The sequence below is a fragment of the Anthonomus grandis genome, chromosome 2 (genome assembly GCF_022605725.1).
Source record: "Anthonomus grandis grandis chromosome 2, icAntGran1.3, whole genome shotgun sequence".
NCBI lineage: Eukaryota > Metazoa > Arthropoda > Insecta > Coleoptera > Curculionidae > Anthonomus > Anthonomus grandis.
In genome coordinates this window covers 14423090-14444732 of record NC_065547.1, presented here as the reverse complement: position 1 = coordinate 14444732, position 21643 = coordinate 14423090, and the positions used below count along the sequence as shown (strand labels likewise).

Below are 21643 nucleotides of genomic sequence, written 5' to 3'. Positions count from 1 at the left end.
AAGACATGCATTTTGTAGGTATTTTTGTCTACATTTTTGCAATCCTTGCGATAGTAAAAAAAAAATTGTTTCTCAGTGAAAAAATGAAAAAAGTCATTTTTGGTGACTTTGGCGCCCTCTAACTTTTCGAATTTTGGTTCTACAGCTTCGGGCCCATGAGATGAATTGTAGAGCACAAAAAGCTCTACATTTTATGTTCAATAAGTTTTTCTGTATGATTCGCTGTTTAGCTGGAAAATCGATTTGAAAAACTTTTTGAGTTTCCCAAAAAAAAGGGAGCGGGGGGGGTGAGACTCTCAATTCCGAGGACTTAAGCTTTTCTTCGGAAATAGAATCGACCCTCAAAAAATTAGCGACTTGGATAGTTTAAAAAAAAATTACAGATTGACTGACTGTACTATACTGTATTAGTAGGAATATGATCTTTCTTAATAATTTTTTTTAACAAATTTACCAACAGCAAGCTAAGGTCTCCCTAAAGAAATGGCATAACAGGATCATTAGTTTGGTATTTTGTCAAAAACGGTTCAAGCAATGACGCTACCAGTGCAAAAAACGCTATTTTAGCTTGCATGAGAGGATCCTTTAAACCCTGCTTAACATTTTTTATTGAAGTCGTCTGCGGCAATCGTACACTAGGATGTTCTACATAAATTTTAACTTTCTCAAAAATATCTAATGCTCTTCTGGCTGCCTTGTAACCTTCTACCACAGCATAAAGAAACTTTAGAAAAAAAAGAATAAAGAACTTAAAGAAGTTTCTTTATGCTGTGCTTCTACCCAACGTGTCTGACAAAACTTGAACGAAAATATTCCATTTGAGTCGGTTAACCCTAAAAAAGATAAGTACATATATTAAAAAAATTAAATATATATACCCACATACCTATATCAAATTATATAAGTTGATAGAAAAAAAATTATAAAATTTTTTTTGAAACAATTTAAATTTTTATATACCAAAACTTATTACAAAATCTCACCTAAATAATCACTGCGACGTGCTGGCGAATCTTTAAAAAGATAATACAATCCAATCAAGAAACTGTTAACTGACCAGCCACTTGCATTGTGCCCTGATTGTAAAGAACCATGAACCACATGTAATCCACAGGTTCCAATATCGATCAATTTGCTAGATTCTCCCAGGAAATCTTTAAGTAGTCTGTACAGTTTTATGTTTACGTTGGGTCCATCCATTGAAATTTGCGTCATTTTGCTAGCATCCAAATTCCAAGACTTCAAACCTCGTAAAAGGTGTTTTAATAAATTTTCTGTTGGACGGCCATCCAAAAAACCGAAGTCAAGTACCTTGTTTCGCACTGCTCAGTATTTTTATTTAAAAACCGTATAGCGATGCCCATTTGGCCCCTTCGAGATATTTTGTTGAATGATTCGTCAAAGGAAATAGTGTAGTAGTCTAAAGGTTTTAGAAATTGCAAAAAATCATCTTTGAAATATTCTGCCAATCCAAAATTGTATAAATATGCAGCTTTTGTGGATCCCAGCTGCATTGATTTTGCTATTTCCGAATCAGGAAACATTGACTGGAATAATGGGACACTCTTATTTACACTATTAATAGAGCCATGAATGTCTATTAAATGTAACACCCATAATATTTCAGCTCTTAACACAGAAACATCATCTTTGTAAAAAGTAGTAATTGTCTGTTTTTTTTCAGTGCCAGAGGTACTGGCCTTGGGCACAGCTTCAGCGTCTTTAGGTGTATCTTTGGGTTTATTTAAAAATGTAGTTAACACATTTTTGTTAATACTTTCCATACCTTTTAGTTTGGAGGTGTGCGTCTTTGACTTTGTTATGTGGCTCAGTACTGCCTGCCTTCCCATATTACTAAGATTAAAGTTTTTTTTGCACAGCAAACATCGAAAAGAATTTTTATCACAAGGTACATAAGAAATATTGATATTCCCACCAAATTCAGGGTCTTCCAGCCACTCATCCAAAAAATATGTTTTCCTAGGAGCCATTTTAATCACTTATTTGTTTACTTTAGCAAAGACGCGAAACCTATACTCGACTTGAAAACAAAAAATAAACATTCGAATAGTCGGGGAATTACCGAAACAACGAAGCCGAAAACTAGGTTATGATATAATTTCTTCTTCTTCTTTCTGCTACGCACGAAACAGTTTACACGCAACTAATGAGGGAACCAAACACAGGACTTTTGAGAGGTGTTTTGATTCTTTCAAGGAGACCAAAACAAGGCAAATATTTTATTTTTAGGGAATCTGTTTTTTGATCACCGTTTATATTGTGTTATTGAATTTTTTAGCTCACACATAATTTGTATAGTAGTGTAAGCCATGGATCATGTCAAAAATAGAAAACAAATAAAATTATTTGAATTTTTTGATATTATTTTGTGTTTTAGGATGATTTTGAAAATTTTTTGTCGCCCGTCTTTCCACCTGTTGTCTGGCTGTCTTTGTAACTCAAAAACTGCTTGGCCGATTTTGATAAATTAGGTACCTTGTTGGGTTTTGGCTCCAGGAAGGTCTTTTATAATGTAAAACATATTTTATTTTTTCCATATTATTATATTATATATTTTTTCATTTTATATTTTAATATATGTATTCTCATTTAAAACAAAACTCTTTTAATGATCTATAATAATTCTATCTCAATTTAATCAATTCCATAATCAATTATTAACTTGATATATTTAAAATAACGTATATTGCTAAAGACCTCTAATATTCATTGAGTCAAGAGGACACCCAAAAATATTAATTGGCCGGGCAGTCAGAAAGCAACGTTTGAGAGAAATGTGTGTAAGGTGGTGTGTTGGAAAAAGAGTTGTGTTTACTGGTTAAACTAGGCTGCTAAATTTAATAGTGGTGAATATGTGAGAAATAGTTGATCTTGAGTAAATATGTGGCCATTATGAGAAGTTTGTACAGATCTGTTTGCGCATCTTGAAGATGCCCGCACAAGTAGGTGTGAAAGCCTCTGTTCAATTAGGAACGAATGCGCAATTCCTCGAGTGCTGTCTGGTAAGACTGGGGGCCTTACCTGGGGCTCGATTGACACGAATAAACAGAAGGATATAGTAGAAATATATCCTTTGTCTAATTCGTTGAGATGCTTACTGTTTAGCGGCAGTGGAGCGTCTGGGGAAGCCCTAGGTGACACTAGCTAGTCGTCAAATAAAGGAAGATAACATGTTTGACATATGTATATATTGAAATGTGACATTGTGTAAATTGATGTTGACTGAGATGATGCAAGGGAAGGGAAGTTCCCCGGTGAGTATATTTTATTATTGCCAAAAGTTGACAGAACAGTAAATATTGTTTTTTTTATTATTTTTATGTGATGTTCGAGTTTATGTCTAATATAAGAAGGATGACTGTTGAGTGAATTTGCATTGTAGAGACCCATTGGCTAAGAACAACTCTGACAGGTAATAAACCACATTTTAAAGCGTATTTTACAATAACAATTATTAAAATCCAATAAATAAATTTTAAAAATTAGAGTATAAATTAAAATATATTGCGTAGTATTAAATAAATGGTAATTGGGTATGGAGTTGAATAAAACATATTCGTTTTTGAGCTAGTGGGTGTACACGAAGAGAGCATAAATAAATTTTAGTAAAAATTGTCTTGTAGTCTATTTAAAACGTAATTGAATTTGGAAATAGAAAAAAAAGTTTTAGTCTCTTTCGGCCAGTGCATGGAAATATGTATAATGGAGGGGGATAGATTTGGTATATCGTATGAACTTAGGTGCCCACCAATTTTTGAAGTTTGTTTTTTAATACTTAATATTAATAGGGATCCAAAAAATTGTGTATAAAAAAAGTTTAAGAATCTCCAGGTCACTACTTAGCTACTTGGAAAATCCAGGACATTCCAGGACCTCCAGGACGCTTTTTATAATTCCAGGACATTCCAGGTTGGTAGGAACCCTGAACAATACATTTAGCTATAACAATTGATTAAATATAGTGTCACTAATTGCTCCGGCCTCTGTGACCATTTGGCCCGGGATGATGACACCCCGTCATGACAGATGGTCTGGTATTTTAGATAAATATCATAGAAGACACAAAAAAAATTTCGTGTAAAGCATATATATTGAATCACTAAAAAGCAATAATAATTGTTTTTTATCTTTAACAGCCTAATCAGGAAAAAATCGCAAATCCAAAATAATACGAATAGAAGACCGAGGTCTCCTACTACCACCTTCCTTGAACTGTTTCCACCTTCCTTGAAATGTGAATTTGGCCATTTATTTGGCTTTATTAGTGAAAAAAAATCATTCGAAAAAAAAATGACTCCATAATACTTACATTCACTGTCTTAATACTAGCTGGCTCGATCCAATCAATACAAATCCTCAAACTCAAATGCTCTAGGGTGTTTTTAATAAGCCGTCTGGCCAACAAGGCGTCTTTATGCGTGTCATATTCCAAAACGATCTGATAATTAGACTCGGCGGGATCGCCCTCCACTTTAAGGTCGGCCAAACCGCGACCACCACCCGTGAAAATATCCATGCTAATCTGCGACACCGGGATATCTTTAGGGATATTGCTGATCTTCAATCTGTTATTATCGAACGATTTTCTTATGTAAAGTTTTACTCCCGGCTGGATCTCGCAACGGTCCAGGACCAGGGCGGCCATAGTTGCGTTGTGTTCGTTCAGGAATTTTACGTAGCAGACACCTTGAAAATAATTAAGTTTATTCAGTGTGAGTACGTCAGAAAGTTTAATAAAGAAGATATTACCTACAGATGGTATATCATCTGTAGGCTTCTTTATTAGTATAAGAATATTAGTATTTATAACTGTTAAGATAAGAAACATTGTGTCTTCTTGTATGGATGCAGGGAACTGCAAAATTCAAAGATGATACTAGATCAGTTTAATTATTTTGTTTTAAATAAAAACACTGCACTCCCACAAACAGCAGATTGATGAAGAGACAGTGCATTAGACCTTGAAAGCAATAACTGCTGGCTGAATCCTCTCTCAGGATATACACCATCCATCCTAAAACTAATATTTGTAGAATTTTCGTTGAATTTATTCCTACTGAGCCTGTTAATAATGCACTGCATAATTAGAAAACCATAATAAAGATACATACAGTAGGCGTGATTTTACTAGAGAGTTAAAGAAAATTGTTCTGCTTGTTCTCTTAGGCTCTTTAAAGACGACCTTATGATGGTATCTTTATAAGCATTAAATCTCATGATCCTCAATCAAACATCAATCTCGTCTTTGAGCAAAAAAATTTACATTTTCTTACATACCTGGTTAAGGCTAACTGGGAGCTTGTTAACTTCACACCTTTTAAAATAAATTAAATATAAATAATTTATGACACTTTAACTCGAATCTCTAAAAACTCCATTATATACTGGGTGTTTGACGACCGGTGGTACGGTAGCCGTATATGGAAAACGGAATGTAGCATTTATCTGAAAACTTGGTAGCCATGGTCACAGACAATTCTCTATCGATCTAAAATATTTTCCGCACTGCAGCATATAGGAAAATGGCAACCCCTTTGATTTTTTAAATGGAACATCCTATATATCATTAGATATTTTAATCCCCCATTTGGTTTTGAGTCTTTAATCACACTTCCATATACCTATCGCTAGCGGTTTTCAAGACAAAAAATAATTTTGCTTGTTTTTTGTTAAAGACCAAGGGATAACTAATTGTTTATATCTCAGCCATTTAAGTTCCTTAAATGCTCAACTTTTAAACACCACTTTAAAAGTTGAGAGGGCCTGATTCAATCAGCATGATACAGGCTTGTCGAAAACTAAATTAATATTTTTCATTTACTAAAATGGTGAAAAGCCCCTTTTTAAATGGAACCTCCAATATTTTATTTTCTATTCTAATAGACAATTAAAATACCTTTAATTTAAGATAACACATTTCTATATCTAACCGCGTTTTAGAAATAAATACTATTTTTCGTGACATTTGATAATTTTAAACGTTTTTATTTTGTAAATTACTAAGTTAGCTATGAAAATATCACAATGGACAAATGACAGTGATAGTTATAGTTATAGTATAACCATTATGTTTCATAATAAATTTATTAATTTAAAACAAGCAACATTATTATTAACTACTCAAATGTAGTTTTGATGGGACTATTTATTTTCCATAAACGTACTTAAATAATAACAAGAGAATGTAGAAAATGTAACACATATCTAGATTTAGAACCAATGGATAATAAAGCTTATTTATGCTACCAAATACTTCGTTAGTTATACGTAAAAGTAACAAAAAAAAGTGTTATTATAGGAAAATTTCGAATTGACTACCATTGTTCTCTAAACATTTATAAAATCGTTTTCTGGTGGATATATTCATCGCTCTTCTAATTTCACTTTCATCTTCAAAACAGGTAATAACTCGCTGACGTAGCCCTTCTTTACTGTTTAGTACACCCTTTCCTTCATATTACCCCACAAATAAAAATCAAGGGGTATCAGATCTGGCGATCTGATATCCCTTGATTTTTGGGGATTTTTTGACGCCGACCAATCCCATGGTCCCATACGCCTAAACCATCATCAAACATGTCGTACAGTTTATTTTTTAATAAACACATAAATATAGGCAAAAAATATAAACAAATACAAAGTTATGACATCTTAACAAGAACATAAATACTGTTGCTGAACATAATAATAGTAATAAAAAAGTACAATAAAATTTAACAAAAAATCTGTCAAGAACTGAGCACATCTGTCATTCATCAACAGAATAAAAGTTGTGTTCTAGAAGAGTATCTCTCTGATGAGTACTTTGATTTTTTTAGGAGATAGCTGGCGAGTAGAACATTGTCATTTGTTGTAAAGACTAAGGGGCAGTAAATTATTCTTTGATTTTTGTAGTTTTAAATAAGGGAGACTAATAAGACAAATACTAATAAGTATTTGTTGTGCACTTATTGTGTTGTAAGAGTGAAAATCTATTTCAATAAGACAGTTAAGAACATATATACAAGAAAGGGTTAAAATTTTTAATTTTATGAAAAATGGTCGACAGTGCTCCCTACAGTGAAGATTTAAAATCGTCCTCAAAGCTCTCTTCTGGAGTCGAAACACTCTTATTGAGTGAGAAGGGTTACCGCATAAAATTATACCATGAGAAAGTTTTGGAAAAGTTTATTCAGCCACAGATTTATGATTTCTTTACCACAAATAACATAATCCCGCAGGGCCAGTCTGGTTTCCGAAAGTGGTACAGCACCACATCTGCCTTGTTAAAAGTTACTCAAGAAATCATTGAGGCTTTGGATAAAGGTGATACTACGGCGCTCAAGCAATACGTGACTTTTCTAAAGCTTTCGATACGTTGGATCACAGCCTGCTTTTACCAAAATTGACCTATTATGGATTCGATAATAATTCACTAAACTTCATTAGGTCGTATCTTTCTGAAAGAAAGCAACTGGTAGTATTAGAAGATCAAGCTCAGTCAAACCGCTCTTATATAAGTTCTGGGGTACCACAAGGATCCGTCTTGGGTCCTATCTTATTTCTAATGTACATAGCAGACATGTATAAGATTGTCAAATATTGCAGTATTCAGGGCTTTGCGGATGATACGCAAATTTATTATTCTTTTAAGGCCGATGACGAAGTGGGGGGTTGTAGTAGAATAAATGAAGATTTGTCATGTATTTCAACTTTCTCGTCGACCAATAATTTAAAATTAAATCCCAGCAAGTGTTCTGTAATATGTTTCTCTTCAAAAAATAAGAAAAAAATTGTCTTGGATAATCTACAAATATTTGTGGGGGGAACGCAGTTAAAAATAGTTGATAACATTAAGAATCTTGGTGTGATTTTCGAGGAGAACTTGAGATTCAAAATGCACGTTTCTGACGTAATTAAAAAATCCTATTTTGCGCTCAAACCATTGTACGTTAATAGAAGTATCATTAACTACAATATACGCAAGAAATTATGCGAGTCCTTAGTACTTCGTATTATGAACTACTGTGACATTGTTTATGTTCCTTGTTTAGATAAAGTTACCCTGTATCGTTTGCAGAAGCTTCAAAATCAGTGCTGTAGATTCATTTTTAACTTAAGAAAATATTGACAGTTTCAGAAAAAATGTGTACACTTGGATGATTGCGTGTAGAGAATCTTTATCTTCATCAGTTGGCCGTTTTTGTGCATCGATTGCTTGGTACATCCTCCCCTGCTTACCTTCGTGAAAAATTCAGTTTTCGAAGAGATGTGCACGACGTCAATCTAAAATGTATAAGTAAATTATCGGTTCTTCGTTTTCATTCTGCGTTATTTCACAGATGTTTTCTTTTTAATGCTGTTTCGGTGTATGTCCATTGCTGGTTTTAAAGTAAAATCAAGGTCGCATTTCTCACGTTACAGATGATCTCCTTATAATTTAAAGGGAAAATGTGTACATTCTTTTTTCTTCTTTTTTAGATTTATATCATTGCTTATTCTCCAACTCAAGTTAGATTTCATGGATTTCACGGGTTTTCTATTATCTTCTTTCTACAACTGCTATCTATGTAATTTGGTATATATTTTTGTTCATGTAATTAGAGGTTAAGTTGATGGTATAATAAAGACGTTATTTATTTTATTTATTTATTTAAATGTATGAATAAAAACATGCATAGTATGCACTTAAAAGTCCGCCTATATCCATAAAGCCTCTAAGCTGTCTCAGAAGAAATACGCTTGAAGAGATTTTTTTGTATAAGCTATCTATATATGGGCAAGCCATGTTAACCCATCATCCACAATCAAACCCAGCAGTTTAACACACTCTCTGCTTTGGACTCGAGGATTACTTGACAAAATTAACTTCTGAGTTTTGCCTTCATTCAAGCTATGTTTATTCCCCTAAACCATTTCTTGGCTCTTAATATACCAGAAGTCATATTGGTCTGTAGTTCCTCAAGACTCTCAGATGATGAAAGCATTAATATTAAGAATCATTAATATAAATTATAAATAGTATAGGCCCGATGACTGACCCCTGTGAGACTCCAAACTTTACAGGACAAATACTAGAGACATTACCATAGTTTCCAGTGCATTGACGTCTATTAGTAAGGTAAGATCTGAAGAAAGCTAGGACTACTCTTCTAAAGCCATAAAATGATTCCAGCTTATTCAGAAGGATCTCTGGGTTGACACAGTCGTAGGCCTTGCTGAGGTCGCACAGAGTCAGAGCAGTATGTTTGCCCCTCTCAAAGTCCTCGACTATGCCTTTAAACACGCTGGTAACTGCTTGGGTTGTTGATAGACCAGTCCTAAAACCAAACTGGCCAGGGTGGAAGATGTTATGAACTTAGTCAATTTGGTCTTAATTAATATCTCAAATAGCTTTCCAAAAATGGGTATAATGGATGAGTCGATAGTTTAACGGGTCCTCTTCATACTGTGTCTACAGTGATGCGGGGCTCCGTCAAGATTGAAAGTACAAAAATCTTGCAATGGCAGATTTTTAAAAAAATTACTTCAAACATTTCTTAAAATTTGGCAGAATTTAGTGGTTCATCATAAATTAAAAATTTTACTTGATTATATTTTAAAGGGCAAAATACATTAAAACTAATTTTTTCTAGAAAACCTGTTTGGATTTAAATCGGCCTAAAAATAAAAATGTCTTCTATTGAAAATTTTGCTTCGTCGCGTCGGTCCAAATTATTTTTCTTAGAAAGTGAACGTCTTCATCGATATGGATCAAAATGTTTTCATAGAACTCTACCTCTCTGTGAAAATTTTGTGGTTACAAAGCATTAAATTTGGTGAACTTGCATGCATTTTATGATTGGCTAATATTGAATTGAATAATAAGACAAATTTAAATCATTTATCAAACACTTCTAATTGAAGCTTGTGGATATGCAGTGAAATATGCCAATACATTCTTAATATTATCTTTTTCATTGGTCACTAGCTTTGTTTTATTTAATTCAAGTTTTAATTTAGAGCCATAATTAACAACATAATTTTGTAACCTCACAAAATTTCGCTGATTCATTGATGGTTGATCTGAACGTTCCATTCCAATCGATCATACTGCTGAGGTAGCAACTCGTGGTCGGTCAATAACACCTCTACAAAAGGACAAAGCGCTCCAAAAAATTTTGCTCGTGACGTCAGGCGTTTGGGCCATGCACTTCAGGTTGATTTTCGGGTGAATTCAGCTGTTGACGCTGCCGTTGTTCGTCCACGGAAGGCTGCCTGCAACGCTGCCAGACTTTGCAAGTTGCCGTGAACGTTAGCATGCTCTATTACTATCTTAAAATAATTAAATCTATATCTTTAACTGCTCTTACTTTACAATTTAGTTAAAAAAAAGAGTGCATCCTTATTTCTCTTTTTATAATTTAAACTTCCATTTTTCCAAATTTTATCATTTATCTAATACCTTGTTACTTGCCAATAGAAGTTCTTTCTATATAAATCTGACAACGGCGCATCTATTAGTTGTGCCACCTGATGAAACGAGAGGTTAGGTTGTTTATATTTATGTTCTGTGGTTGCCGGTATTTCTGACGAGATCCGCAGTAAACATTAGCTCATTTTTGTGTTTTTTTCTAAAATCGGAACTGTTTATTCCCGCGAAACGTGTATGTTATATTTATGTAAACTCTTCGCGTACTTTTAAATCGCAAAATCGTATTTTCAGACTAGATAAATCCTCGGAAAAACCGGTTCTCCGGCGCGCCGCGGTTTTATTTGTTTATATCAGACTTTAATACTTTAGTTCGTGTTTAATTTAATGTTTTTCTCCTAGTTCGGCTTGTAGTTAATACCAGAGTGTAAATATGCCTCAAAAGTGTTGTGTTCCGGGTTGTAGCGGAAACTATAAAAATGGACCCAAAGTGCATGTCTTCGGTTTTCCTAAGGATATAAATCTAAGGCGAAAATGGGTAAAAGCCATACACAGAGATGACTTTGAGCCCACAAACAACACCAAAGTATGTGAAGCTCATTTTCCTGAAGGTAGTATATTAAAGAGTACTCAAGTTCAAGATTCCAACACAGATAAAATTTTTACAATAGAATTACTAAAACCACGGCTAAAAGAAGACTGTACACCATCTATTTTTTTTAAATTGCCCCAGTTATTTGTCAAAAACTATAAAAATACAACCAAGTAAAGATGAAAGGTTTAAAAATATTGACGAGTTGAATTAAGCAAAATTGACTTTGGCGAGCATGAGAAACAAAATAATTTTGACAGTTTTGAAGAGTTTATTGAAAAATTCTCTGCTTTTAAACTACCGAAAAATTGGTTTACTGCTCACAGTGAGTCTCAAGACAGCAAAAAGCTAACAATTTTTAAAATTGAACACACACCTGGTCCATGCATTAATTGAGCATTTATTTTTAATTTAAATGTTGAAACTTTTTTATATAGCGAGCCAGTTTGTGTTTTAACATCAAAATTTAAAACTCCATATACTTCCCATAGTTTAGATGATTTATATGCAATACTTGAAGCAATAGACCTTACTATTATTACCCTGCCTTTGGAGGAAAATGCTACCAATAATGACAACCCCGACTGTGACTTAAATCCAAATATTATGGATCCCTAATTTTACCACATCCTCAAACTATAATGGGTATTTGTAACAAACACATGACCGATCCCCACATAGATGAAAAAAAATGTTTTTAACTTATGCCCCAAATGTGTTTGGTTTACTAAAGAATCATGAGAGATTTGTGACACTACTTTTTGATGAAATTCATATTGACCCTTACATGGACTATAAAGGCGGTAATATCACTGGAACATCAGTCAATAATAAGTCTCTAGCTTCCTCGGCATTTACTTTTATGATTACAAGTGTGTGTTCTAGCTTTAAAGAAGTAGTTCACATAGCTCTCATCTTCAAAATTACATCAGACATGCTTCATAATTTTATTAGGACAATTGTTGAATATTTAGAGGAGATTGGGTATATAGTTTTTTGTGTTATAAGTGATAATAATGCCATTAACTGGAAAGCCATGAGCCATTTTTCAACTGCAGACCAACTTAGCATTGTTTATCCTCATCCCATAGATAATCAGAGACCATTATTTTACCTATTCGACACAGTTCACTTACTTACATGTGTATTTAATAATTGGCTTAACTCTAAACCAGACCAAAAATGTTATTTTTCTGATTTTGACACTTCGAAGAAAAAATGTACTTCTTTTTCTGCAATTAAAAAATTACATGAACTGGAGTATGATAAGCTTTTTAAGCTTTTAAAGTCAATATATGTATTTATGTGTATATAATAAAATTTTTTACTACTTGATGGTATAAAAAAATTATTATAAATACCTAAATACATATGTTGAATTATGGCGCAGATGTAGGGGAGTTGGGAGTCTGCATTTAATAGTACACCATAATATTTAACCTTACATTCAACCAGAACTAAAACATATTGAATGTTTCCTGAACTCTATTCTATTCCTAGCATTTTTTAAAATAAGCCAAATATTGAGAGATTAGCATATGAAATCCCTTGGTTTTTAAAAATCGGTGGCCCACATCGATGACGTCACGCGTCAAGCACTAAGGTCTTGTCTTTGAGTGGGTGTTGGGTCGGTTCGTGTAGATCTTTCATGCATGTTACGACACACGTTTTTTTTTCTGGGTCGGTCTAAGGTAAACAGGGCATCTCGGCCCTGGGAGACTATTAGGTATTGCTCCGGAATTCCATGGACAATCTCAGCCTCCCGGTTTTTCCAGAAATACCCCGTTAAGGAGTCACAACCCAGATGTGGTGCAAGTCGAATAACAAATTGAATTTGGCAAATATCTATATTTTATTATTATCTATATTTGGCAAGATTTTATATAAAACAAAACAAACAAAAAATAAAAATTAAAATGTTACTCCCTAAGTTATAAACTAAATTTTAAAAATAATTTCTCTCAATTTTCTTCAGAATAATACAGATTTCAATAAAAAATAAAAAGAAATCAAATGTTACTAGGACAACAAGTGTTCTCTCACTAGTTTTTTAAAAGCATTCAGAGTTGTACATTCCTTAATAAAATCAGGTAACGTATTAAAATCGGATAAACCTTTATAAAATACAGAATAATTGAGCATTTGACTAGAATTACACCTATCTAATAAAATAAAGTTAGAGGAATGACGTGTGTCATAATTATGTACATCGCTAATAATTTTGATTTATCGTAAATATACGATGGTAACATTTTATTTTTTGCTAACACAAAAACACAGAAAAACATATACACTAAAAGCAATTTTTTGTTTTATTGACAACATGTTCGACACATTAATCATTAATGACATGGGTGTAAATCTGTTGCATTTCAAAATAGTTCTAATTGCTCGATTCTGGACCACCTCTAATTGGTCGATTTTAAACTATATATTATAAAGAAGTGATGAACAAAATTCAAGGTGAGGTGCTGCTATGCTATTATATAACAATAATCTGGTACTTTTTTCGAATACTTCCGTGTTATCAAAGTTAATACTACTACTATCTACTTCGTAGTAGTATTATCTTTGGTGTTATGTAATCGGCATGTACGTGAAAATTTAAATAACAGTCGAATATAACACCTAAATTTTAAATTTGTTGTTCGTGTTCGAATGCAATATTGTTTATGTAAACATGAATATTATCTGTGTTAACACCTGATAGTTTACTTTTCCTTCCAAACAAACAAAATGTAGGTTTTGATGTATTTATACATAAATTATTTCTACAAAGCCATTTAAATATATTCCCCAAGTCATTATTCATAATTTTCTGCATTACATTGATATCCTTTCCAGCCAAATATACCATTGTATCATCAGCGAACAATTCCACACTGCAAGCATTCACAAGATTTACGATATCGTTAATATAAAGTAAAAATAATAACGGACCCAGGACAGTTTCCTGAGGCACTCCATATTAAACCTGTAGTGGATCTGAGACACTATTTTAAAATTTGTAGTTTAACTTTTTTGATCACATTGGAAAATAAATAGCCTCATCAAAACCTCATTTGAGCAGTTAATATCTTCCATTTTAGACTTTTTTAATTAAGTTCATAATCATAACACGCAATGTTAATATGTTAACTTAATATGTCACTGTCATTTATCAATAAAACCATTTTGACATTTTCATGGCTTACTAAGTAGGTAATTTACAAAATAAAAGTGTTATCAAATTTCATAAAAATAAGTATTTATTTCTAAAACGCGGCTCCTTAGGTATAGGAATATGCTATATTAAATTAAAGGTATTTTAGCTGTCCATTAGAGTATAGAATAAAATATAGAGTGTTCCATTTAAAAAATGGACTTTTCGCCAATTTAGTAAATGAAAGATATTAATTAAATTTTCGACCCTGTATAATGCTGTTTAAATTAGGTTATGGGAAGTTATTAAAGACGGTCTTTTAAAGTAGTCTTTCAAATTTGAGCTTTTTAAGAACTTAAATAGCTCATAAATAAACAATTAGTCCTTCACAATAACTATCCTTTGGTTTTTAACAAAAAACACACACAATTATTTTTTTTGGAAAACAGCGAGAGACAGGTATAGGGAAGTATTATTGAAAAAGATTCAAAATGAAGCGGGGACTCAAAATATCTAAAAATATATAGGGTGTTCCATTTATAAAATCGAAGGTGTTGCCATTTTTCTATATAAGCGGCAACATTGCAGTGCTGAAAATATTTTAGACTGATAGAGCATTGTCTGTTACCATGGCTCCCATTTTTTCAGGAAAATGCTTCATTCTGTTTTCCATTAAACGGCTAACGTACCATCGGTCGTCAGTCACCCTTTATATTATATATTATGACTTATTATACCTTTATTAAAGCCACTAAACTCCAATAAAATCCGGATTTCATAAATGGTTCCGCAATATACCATAAAATCATAAATCTTGCGCATCGTTATGTTTCTGGGTATGTTTAAAAGGATCACCTCCGAGCCCCTTTTCGGTACAGGTATTTGTTTTCTATCGGTTAAAATGGCCCTGGTTTGACTCGGTTCCGCTATGATGGTGTATTCGTCTGATATATAGTGAATGTTTGCGGCCATTTCTTTGGGTATACATTTTGGAATTGGCCGAGCAACTGTTGGCTGGAAAAGAAACATGTACTATATATTATTAAATGAACTCAATATATTATGCTTTATTGTTATATATTTGATGATTGATCATTAAAAAACCTATAACAGCCAATATGATATATGTTATAAAGTAAGTAGCACTTAATACTTATAATAATGCACAACTAAAAAGCTTCTAAGTCAGTATTACAAAAAGATAACATGAGAATCATAAAATCACAGTTCGAAGGTACAATTGCTTTGATTGATGTTTTATAATGCTCATCAGTAATTTTAATTGCAAACTGATTCAAATAAATCTTCCAACTTTAGAAGGAAAGTTAATTTTAGATAAAATCCTGGAATAATCCACCTCATTTGTAATAATTTTAAAAAGAAAAATTATACATGCTTTTATTCATATGTAGCAGAGTCCAATTATCAAAGCTGTTTTAGAGTAAACATTACTGGGATTGCGCTGGTTCAATGGAAGAAGAAAAAGAGCGTTGAATTGCTTATAATCTAATAGTTTATATTACTGCACAGTGCACACAATACCGTATTTACTAACTTATTTTACAGACTTAGCTTCGAGATTAAGCGAGAACGAGAAATTTCCGAGTATTTAGTTGCTTTTATTAGGAGTATTTACTCTATTGCCGAGAGTTTTGGCTTTTAGCCGCGAAACGAGAGAATGAGAAAAAATGTGTCACTGGGACAAGGGACCGAGATTTTTTATTACACCCGAAGAGCGAGTGGCGGGCAACTGCATCTTTTCCTAGTGATGCGAAGAGTCCGGATTAATCATCCGTTCAATCCGAATATCAAATTATTCCGAATCAATCCGGATATCTAAATCGTCCGGATACACGCCGCCCGTCGATCCGTTCGACCGACAATGAAATAATTGTATGAGCTTGCACGAGGCTCACGAAGTGACACGAAGTTCCACCTTCCACCGGCTAAGAGAATCCGAATTAAATCGTCCGGACAAATAACCCGGCAATCGGAAACAAAGCATTTGTATTGATATTTTGCATCGCTTAAAATACACTTGATTTATTACATACATAATTAGCTAATTTAGTTTAGGATGTAAAAACGAAATGTATATGTTTTACGAAATATATTCGAAAAACAGCTATAAAAAACGTTTATCGGACGGTCGAGCATCGAGCCCGAAACATGGCATAATTTGCCGAACGGGCGAGACATTGAGCGGACGAATTAATCCGGATAAAAAAACCGAATTTTCAATTCATCCGAATCAATACTGTCCGGATATTGAATTAATCCGGATTTTTACAACACTATCTTTTCCGTGCTTATGATCTATTTTTAGATTTTTCGGGGAGGGGCCGGTAGCGAGCGTGACAATTATTTCAATAACAATACAAAGAAATCAACGAGAAAGAGGATTAAGAGATAGGCTTAATAATTTGAGAGAAATGGGTTGTGTTTCCACAACAAAAGCCTCTTTCTGGGTAATAAACAAACTTTTTAAAATATATTTAAGAACTTTCTTTATATGTTCAATACAGTTAACCCACATTTGCAGAGACACTGGTTAAAATCCTTAGTGGTTCTAATAACATACCCCAAGATCTTATGTGCTTCTTTAACTTTGATATCAATATGATCAGCATCAAATAGTACACCCAGGTCTTTCTAGCTAAAAGCAGCACATAGTGATGAACCATCAATCTTGTACACATGAACATTTTTATTCAATTGAAAAACTCATAGAGGTACATGAGTTTTTCTCTGAGGTGTTTTGTTTATTAAGGGTAAAATTATTTTCCACACACCACTTAACCACCTTATTAAGATCATTTTGTAAGAGCTTGTGCTTGCTACCATGTCCATCAATTTCAAAGAACAATTTGAAGTAATCAGCAAACAAAAGGGAAGTTAGAATATTTGCATGACTTGCACATCCTATTTATTGCCACAATAAAAAGTAATGGTCCCAAATTGTACACTTAGTAATAATAATAATAATAATAATAATAAGCTTTATTTCCAACAGGTTACTTATACCCAGTTATAGGAAAATTAATTACATATATAAATGTACAAGTATGAATGCATGAACTGTATTAGATCCATGTAACTAAACTATAAAAGAATTGCTATATAATAAAAAAAGTAGTGAGTTTGAGAAAATAAATAAAAAAAAATCAATACTAAATTAGGATAAGAATCAAGAATTAATTAAAATCAAAAGAGCAGAAAAAAAAATGAGTAAATAAATGTATTCAAACTAATAACTAAGAACTAAATAACCTAGCCTCCCCCACCGACCATACGTAGGTGACTCAAAATAAGTGACAAATTGTCATGGTGAATGTCACAAGAATCAGCAATACCTGGCTGTGTCCAAGTTAAAAGCTGGACAGTGTCTAGATCCTGGGCGTGGTATATGAAAGCAAACCTTTGCAGGAATGAAACCTTTGCAAAAGGAATGGGCAGTTAATTTTATGGTTAAGTAAGTTAAACAAGAATTTCACCGAATGCATTTCTCTCCTCTCTGCAAGTGTTAGTATATCTAGTTCAGTATATCTAGAGAGCAGCAGGTTATGGTCAAAACCCCTTGGAGGATAGATTGCATCATCCTTAAATGCCAAACATTTAAGGAATCGCCGTTGGACTGATTCTAATAGGTGAATGTGCTGGTTGTAAATGGGATACCAAATGAGGGAGCTGTAGTCCAGCCTGGATCTAACAAATGCATAGTAGAGAGTTTTGGCAGTGGCAGTGTTCAAAAAAAGTTTGCAATTTCTAATAATAAAGCCCAGCATGCGAGTAGCCCTAGAAACAGTATCTTCGATGTAAGGGATAAAAGAAAATTTTTGGTCAAAGGTGACTCCAAGATCCTTAAAACAGGTAGATCTTGCCAGAGACTCTCCATTAACTAAGTAATTAAAGCCAACTGGACTTTTGATTCGAAAGTAGCTGGCCACATTACACTTGGAAACATTAAGGTTAAGCCTGTTCAAAGTGCACCAATAGTGTATGTACAGTATTGATGTTCTTTTGCAGTTGACCACAATCTGCTATAGAGTCAATCCTATGGAAAAGCTTTAGGTCATCAGCATATGCTAACCGAGAGCAATTGAGGGTGGAGATCAAGTCATTACCGAAAACGTTAAAAAGAAGGGGGCCCAAGTTAGAGCCCTGCGAAACTCCAGAGGTGGGTGAAAAACAAGCAGATCTAAAGCCTTCGACCGCTACAAACTGAGAGCGGTCAACTAAATAGGAGTTAAGGAGCTTTATCAAGCGATCGGAGAATCCAAACTGGCGTTCAAGCTTATTTAATTTAATAGGATGAAGTGGTCAATCTGGTCAAAAGCCTTTTGAAAGTCTGTGTAGATAACATCGATTTGACCTCTATCATTAAGTGCTTCACACACAAACTGAGAAAAGAATGCTAGGTTTGTAGTACATGATCGACCAGAAACAAAGCCATGTTGATCGTTGGCCAGCATGGACTTAGCCTTGGGAAAAATTAATTTATAAAGACCCAACTCGAATAACTTTGAGAAATTGCACAGAATGGATATAGGGCGGTAATTCTCTATTGTATTGTATGTATATACAATACAATATATGTATGTGCAATACATATGAATATACAATACATATATGTATGTATTGTATATTCAGCATCGCCGTTTTTAAAGATATTGAGAAGATATTTTTAAAGATATATTCCAGATATTGGGAAAAATACCAGTGTTAAGGATCAGATTAAAAATATGGAGCAGAGGGTCTGTAAGTGCAACAGAGCAGTCCTTAGCTAAAAAACTAGGAATTAGATCTGGGCCAGAGGTCATTTTGCTTTTGAGACACTTACTCGCCGTTATAATGTCGGTAGCCGCAAGCGCAACGACGTCTATGCAAGTTAAGGGAGGTTCAGAGGAGACAGGATGATCGCTGCGAAGTGAGTTCGTGTATACACTTCTGAAATAATCTCCAAAAGCGGACACAATACTGTCAGGCGTATTATATGATTGGTTAGAAAGCTTCATTGAGCCGGGGATTTGAGACTGATTACGTTTGCTTCGAATAAAAGACCAAAATTCACTCGGATTGGAGGTTATTTTGTTCTCAATACTATGGATGTACGTTTTGTAGGCTTGTGCAGTTGGAGCTTTAATTGTCTTGCGCAAAGATCTGAATATCTCTAGATGATGATTAGACTTAGAAATCTTAAAATCACGAAATGCTCTTTCCTTTTTATATATATTACGAATTATGTCCCCCGAAAACCAGGGAGGGAAACTTTTATGTTTTAAACTTTTCTTTTACGTTTTTACCTTAAAGGGTACCGCTCTAGCAAAAGTGTTGTTCAGTATATCATAAAAAACATCACATGCAGAGTTGACGTCCTGCTGTACCGTGACAGGCGACCAATCAGTATCTAGCAGCAGCTGATACAAAAGCGGAAGCCTTTCTAAAATTCCTTTATATCAGCTTTATTAAGGGGTAGGTTAGTAAGAGAGGTAAGGCCTGCATGGAATTCAAATGACAGAGAAGGATGGTAGGTGTCCTCCGGGACAAGAGATGCACCGCTGTTAAGTACAGAGATATCGAAGCTTGCAAAGATTAAATCCAAACAGCGAAGATTGTTAATTACCACGTTATTGAATTGCTTATAGTTGCAGGAAATCAAAAAAATTACTTAGAAGTTGACGTTTACTATTGGGAGATGCCGAGTGTTCAATATAAGTGGGGACATTAAAGTCTCCCAGGATAATCACATGTTCAGAATAGATTACATTAACCATGGAAAAGGCTTCAAGCGTTCTAATTGCACGGAGTCGATGGAAGGAGGAACGTACAATACAAACATATACAGTATGAAATGATTAAATTTGACTACATCCCACCAGGTCAATTTCCGGTATTTCTTGGCTGATCGCAGAGAGGTCGAGGGCTTCCGAGGAGAGGTGCTTCAGAATCCCCAGTAGAACACCACCACCCCTTGAAGCAGCAACAAGGTCAGTTCTTCTGTCAGAACGGTACATTACGTATGAGTTGGGAAGGATCTCACTATCAAGTATATCATTTTGGAGCCAAGTTTCTGTGATGGAGATAATATCATAGCCAGAAGTAGACGCAGCACTAAAGAAGGTATTGGTCTTGGAACGCAGGCCGCGGGTATTCTGGTAATAGCAAGAAACTAGTTTTTTTAAGAAGTGGGAGGAGGGGGAGGTGGTTGTCCTTGGTTTATTGCCACTATTAAGGGAATGCCATTGCTATACTTGATAAAGAGGTTATCCTCACCAGGATCCCTGTGTAGCCTTAGTTCTTCCTTGACTTTATTAAGGTGTTCCAACTGAGCTGGGGTAAGGTCAGACTCAATGTATATCTTTCTTCCTGAGTACTTACTCCTGCTCTTCAGTAGGAATCCGACATCCCCAGGGTTCACCAGTGTGATCTTAAATGGTCTGCAGCCATTAGAGTTGGGTTTTCCAAATCTTGCCTTGGATATAGGAATATTACGGCCACACACATCGTTCAGCAGAGTAGAGATGTCTGCTGTGAAAGTCGGATCTTCAGACGACTCGGACTTTGGGTTAAAAAGCATTAAATTGTAGTTACGTTTTTGCCTCTCCATAATTTCCTGCAACACAACATTACTAGCCTCGGCGTTTGATTGAGTAAGTGGTGGTTGTTAAGACTTGCCAGTGGAAGCCAATGGCATCTTTGATGAGGTAACCTCCACCTGTAATGCATCCAACTTTGTCCTGACCCTTTTAAGTTCATCCAGTACAACAGGCAGTTTAGATATTTCAGTCTTCAGCACTCCAACATCCCTTTCAAGTACTCCTACACGATCGATCAGTCCGAGCAGCTGCTTGACGCTGCCCAAGCATTCTTTGCAGTAGAAGGGCATAGATCTCTTGCTCACCACTGCCCTGATTTCAGTAGCACTTAAATCACTGCAGCTTTGACAGACCATGCTTCTACAATGGTCGCAAGGGTAACCAAAAACCTCCCCATTTCTTTTAGGTTCTCTGCAAGTAACTGTAGCCTTGCACTTAGTACAAGAGCCAGACATTGCGAGATCGGTACCCTCGCCCAGCTCTACTCACACCACTAATGCAAAGTGGCAAACGGCACTTGATCATGGGAGGAAAAACTGTCTCGGTATTGTAGTCCAACACTTCTTAAGGTTTAATGCACAGAGAAAATTAAAAATTATGTGGTTAGATGCACTCTTGATAAATGACACTGGTTTGTTTATGTTATTGTTGTAGGTTATGAAAAACTGGTAAGCCGTTCGTTAATAAAAATCGGCATATATTATCAATTGTCCTGCATTAGCACAAACACTTCCAGGGCTTCACCAAAAAATTCTCGATTCTATCAGCAACTTTTCCGTTTTTTTAAATAGCAAGAAACTTTACGGTCGCGCGAAATTTGGTATTTTGGTCTTAGGAAACACACAGGATTAGGATTCGACCTAAAATCAGTGATCTCCACAATATTTTGCCTCTGATAAGTA

General features: G+C 34.4%; 1 protein-coding gene and 1 long non-coding RNA gene across 2 annotated transcripts in view; both read right to left on the bottom strand.

The window, feature by feature from the left end:
• Nucleotides 1-21643, bottom strand: part of LOC126750257 (dead end protein homolog 1-like) — a 74142-nt gene that overhangs the window by 27780 nt on the left and 24719 nt on the right. Inside the window, exons 2-3 of the mRNA XM_050459816.1 lie at nt 14883-15159; nt 4331-4707 (exon numbers count right to left, since the gene is read on the bottom strand). Of these exons, the coding sequence (XP_050315773.1) occupies nt 4331-4707; nt 14883-15159 (654 nt within the window). The remainder of the gene's footprint in view (nt 1-4330; nt 4708-14882; nt 15160-21643) is intronic.
• Nucleotides 13741-14128, bottom strand: LOC126750258 (uncharacterized). Its single transcript, XR_007665653.1, has 2 exons — nt 13944-14128; nt 13741-13885 (listed from the first exon to the last, which is right to left on the bottom strand). It is a non-coding gene; the product is annotated as an uncharacterized LOC126750258 (long non-coding RNA).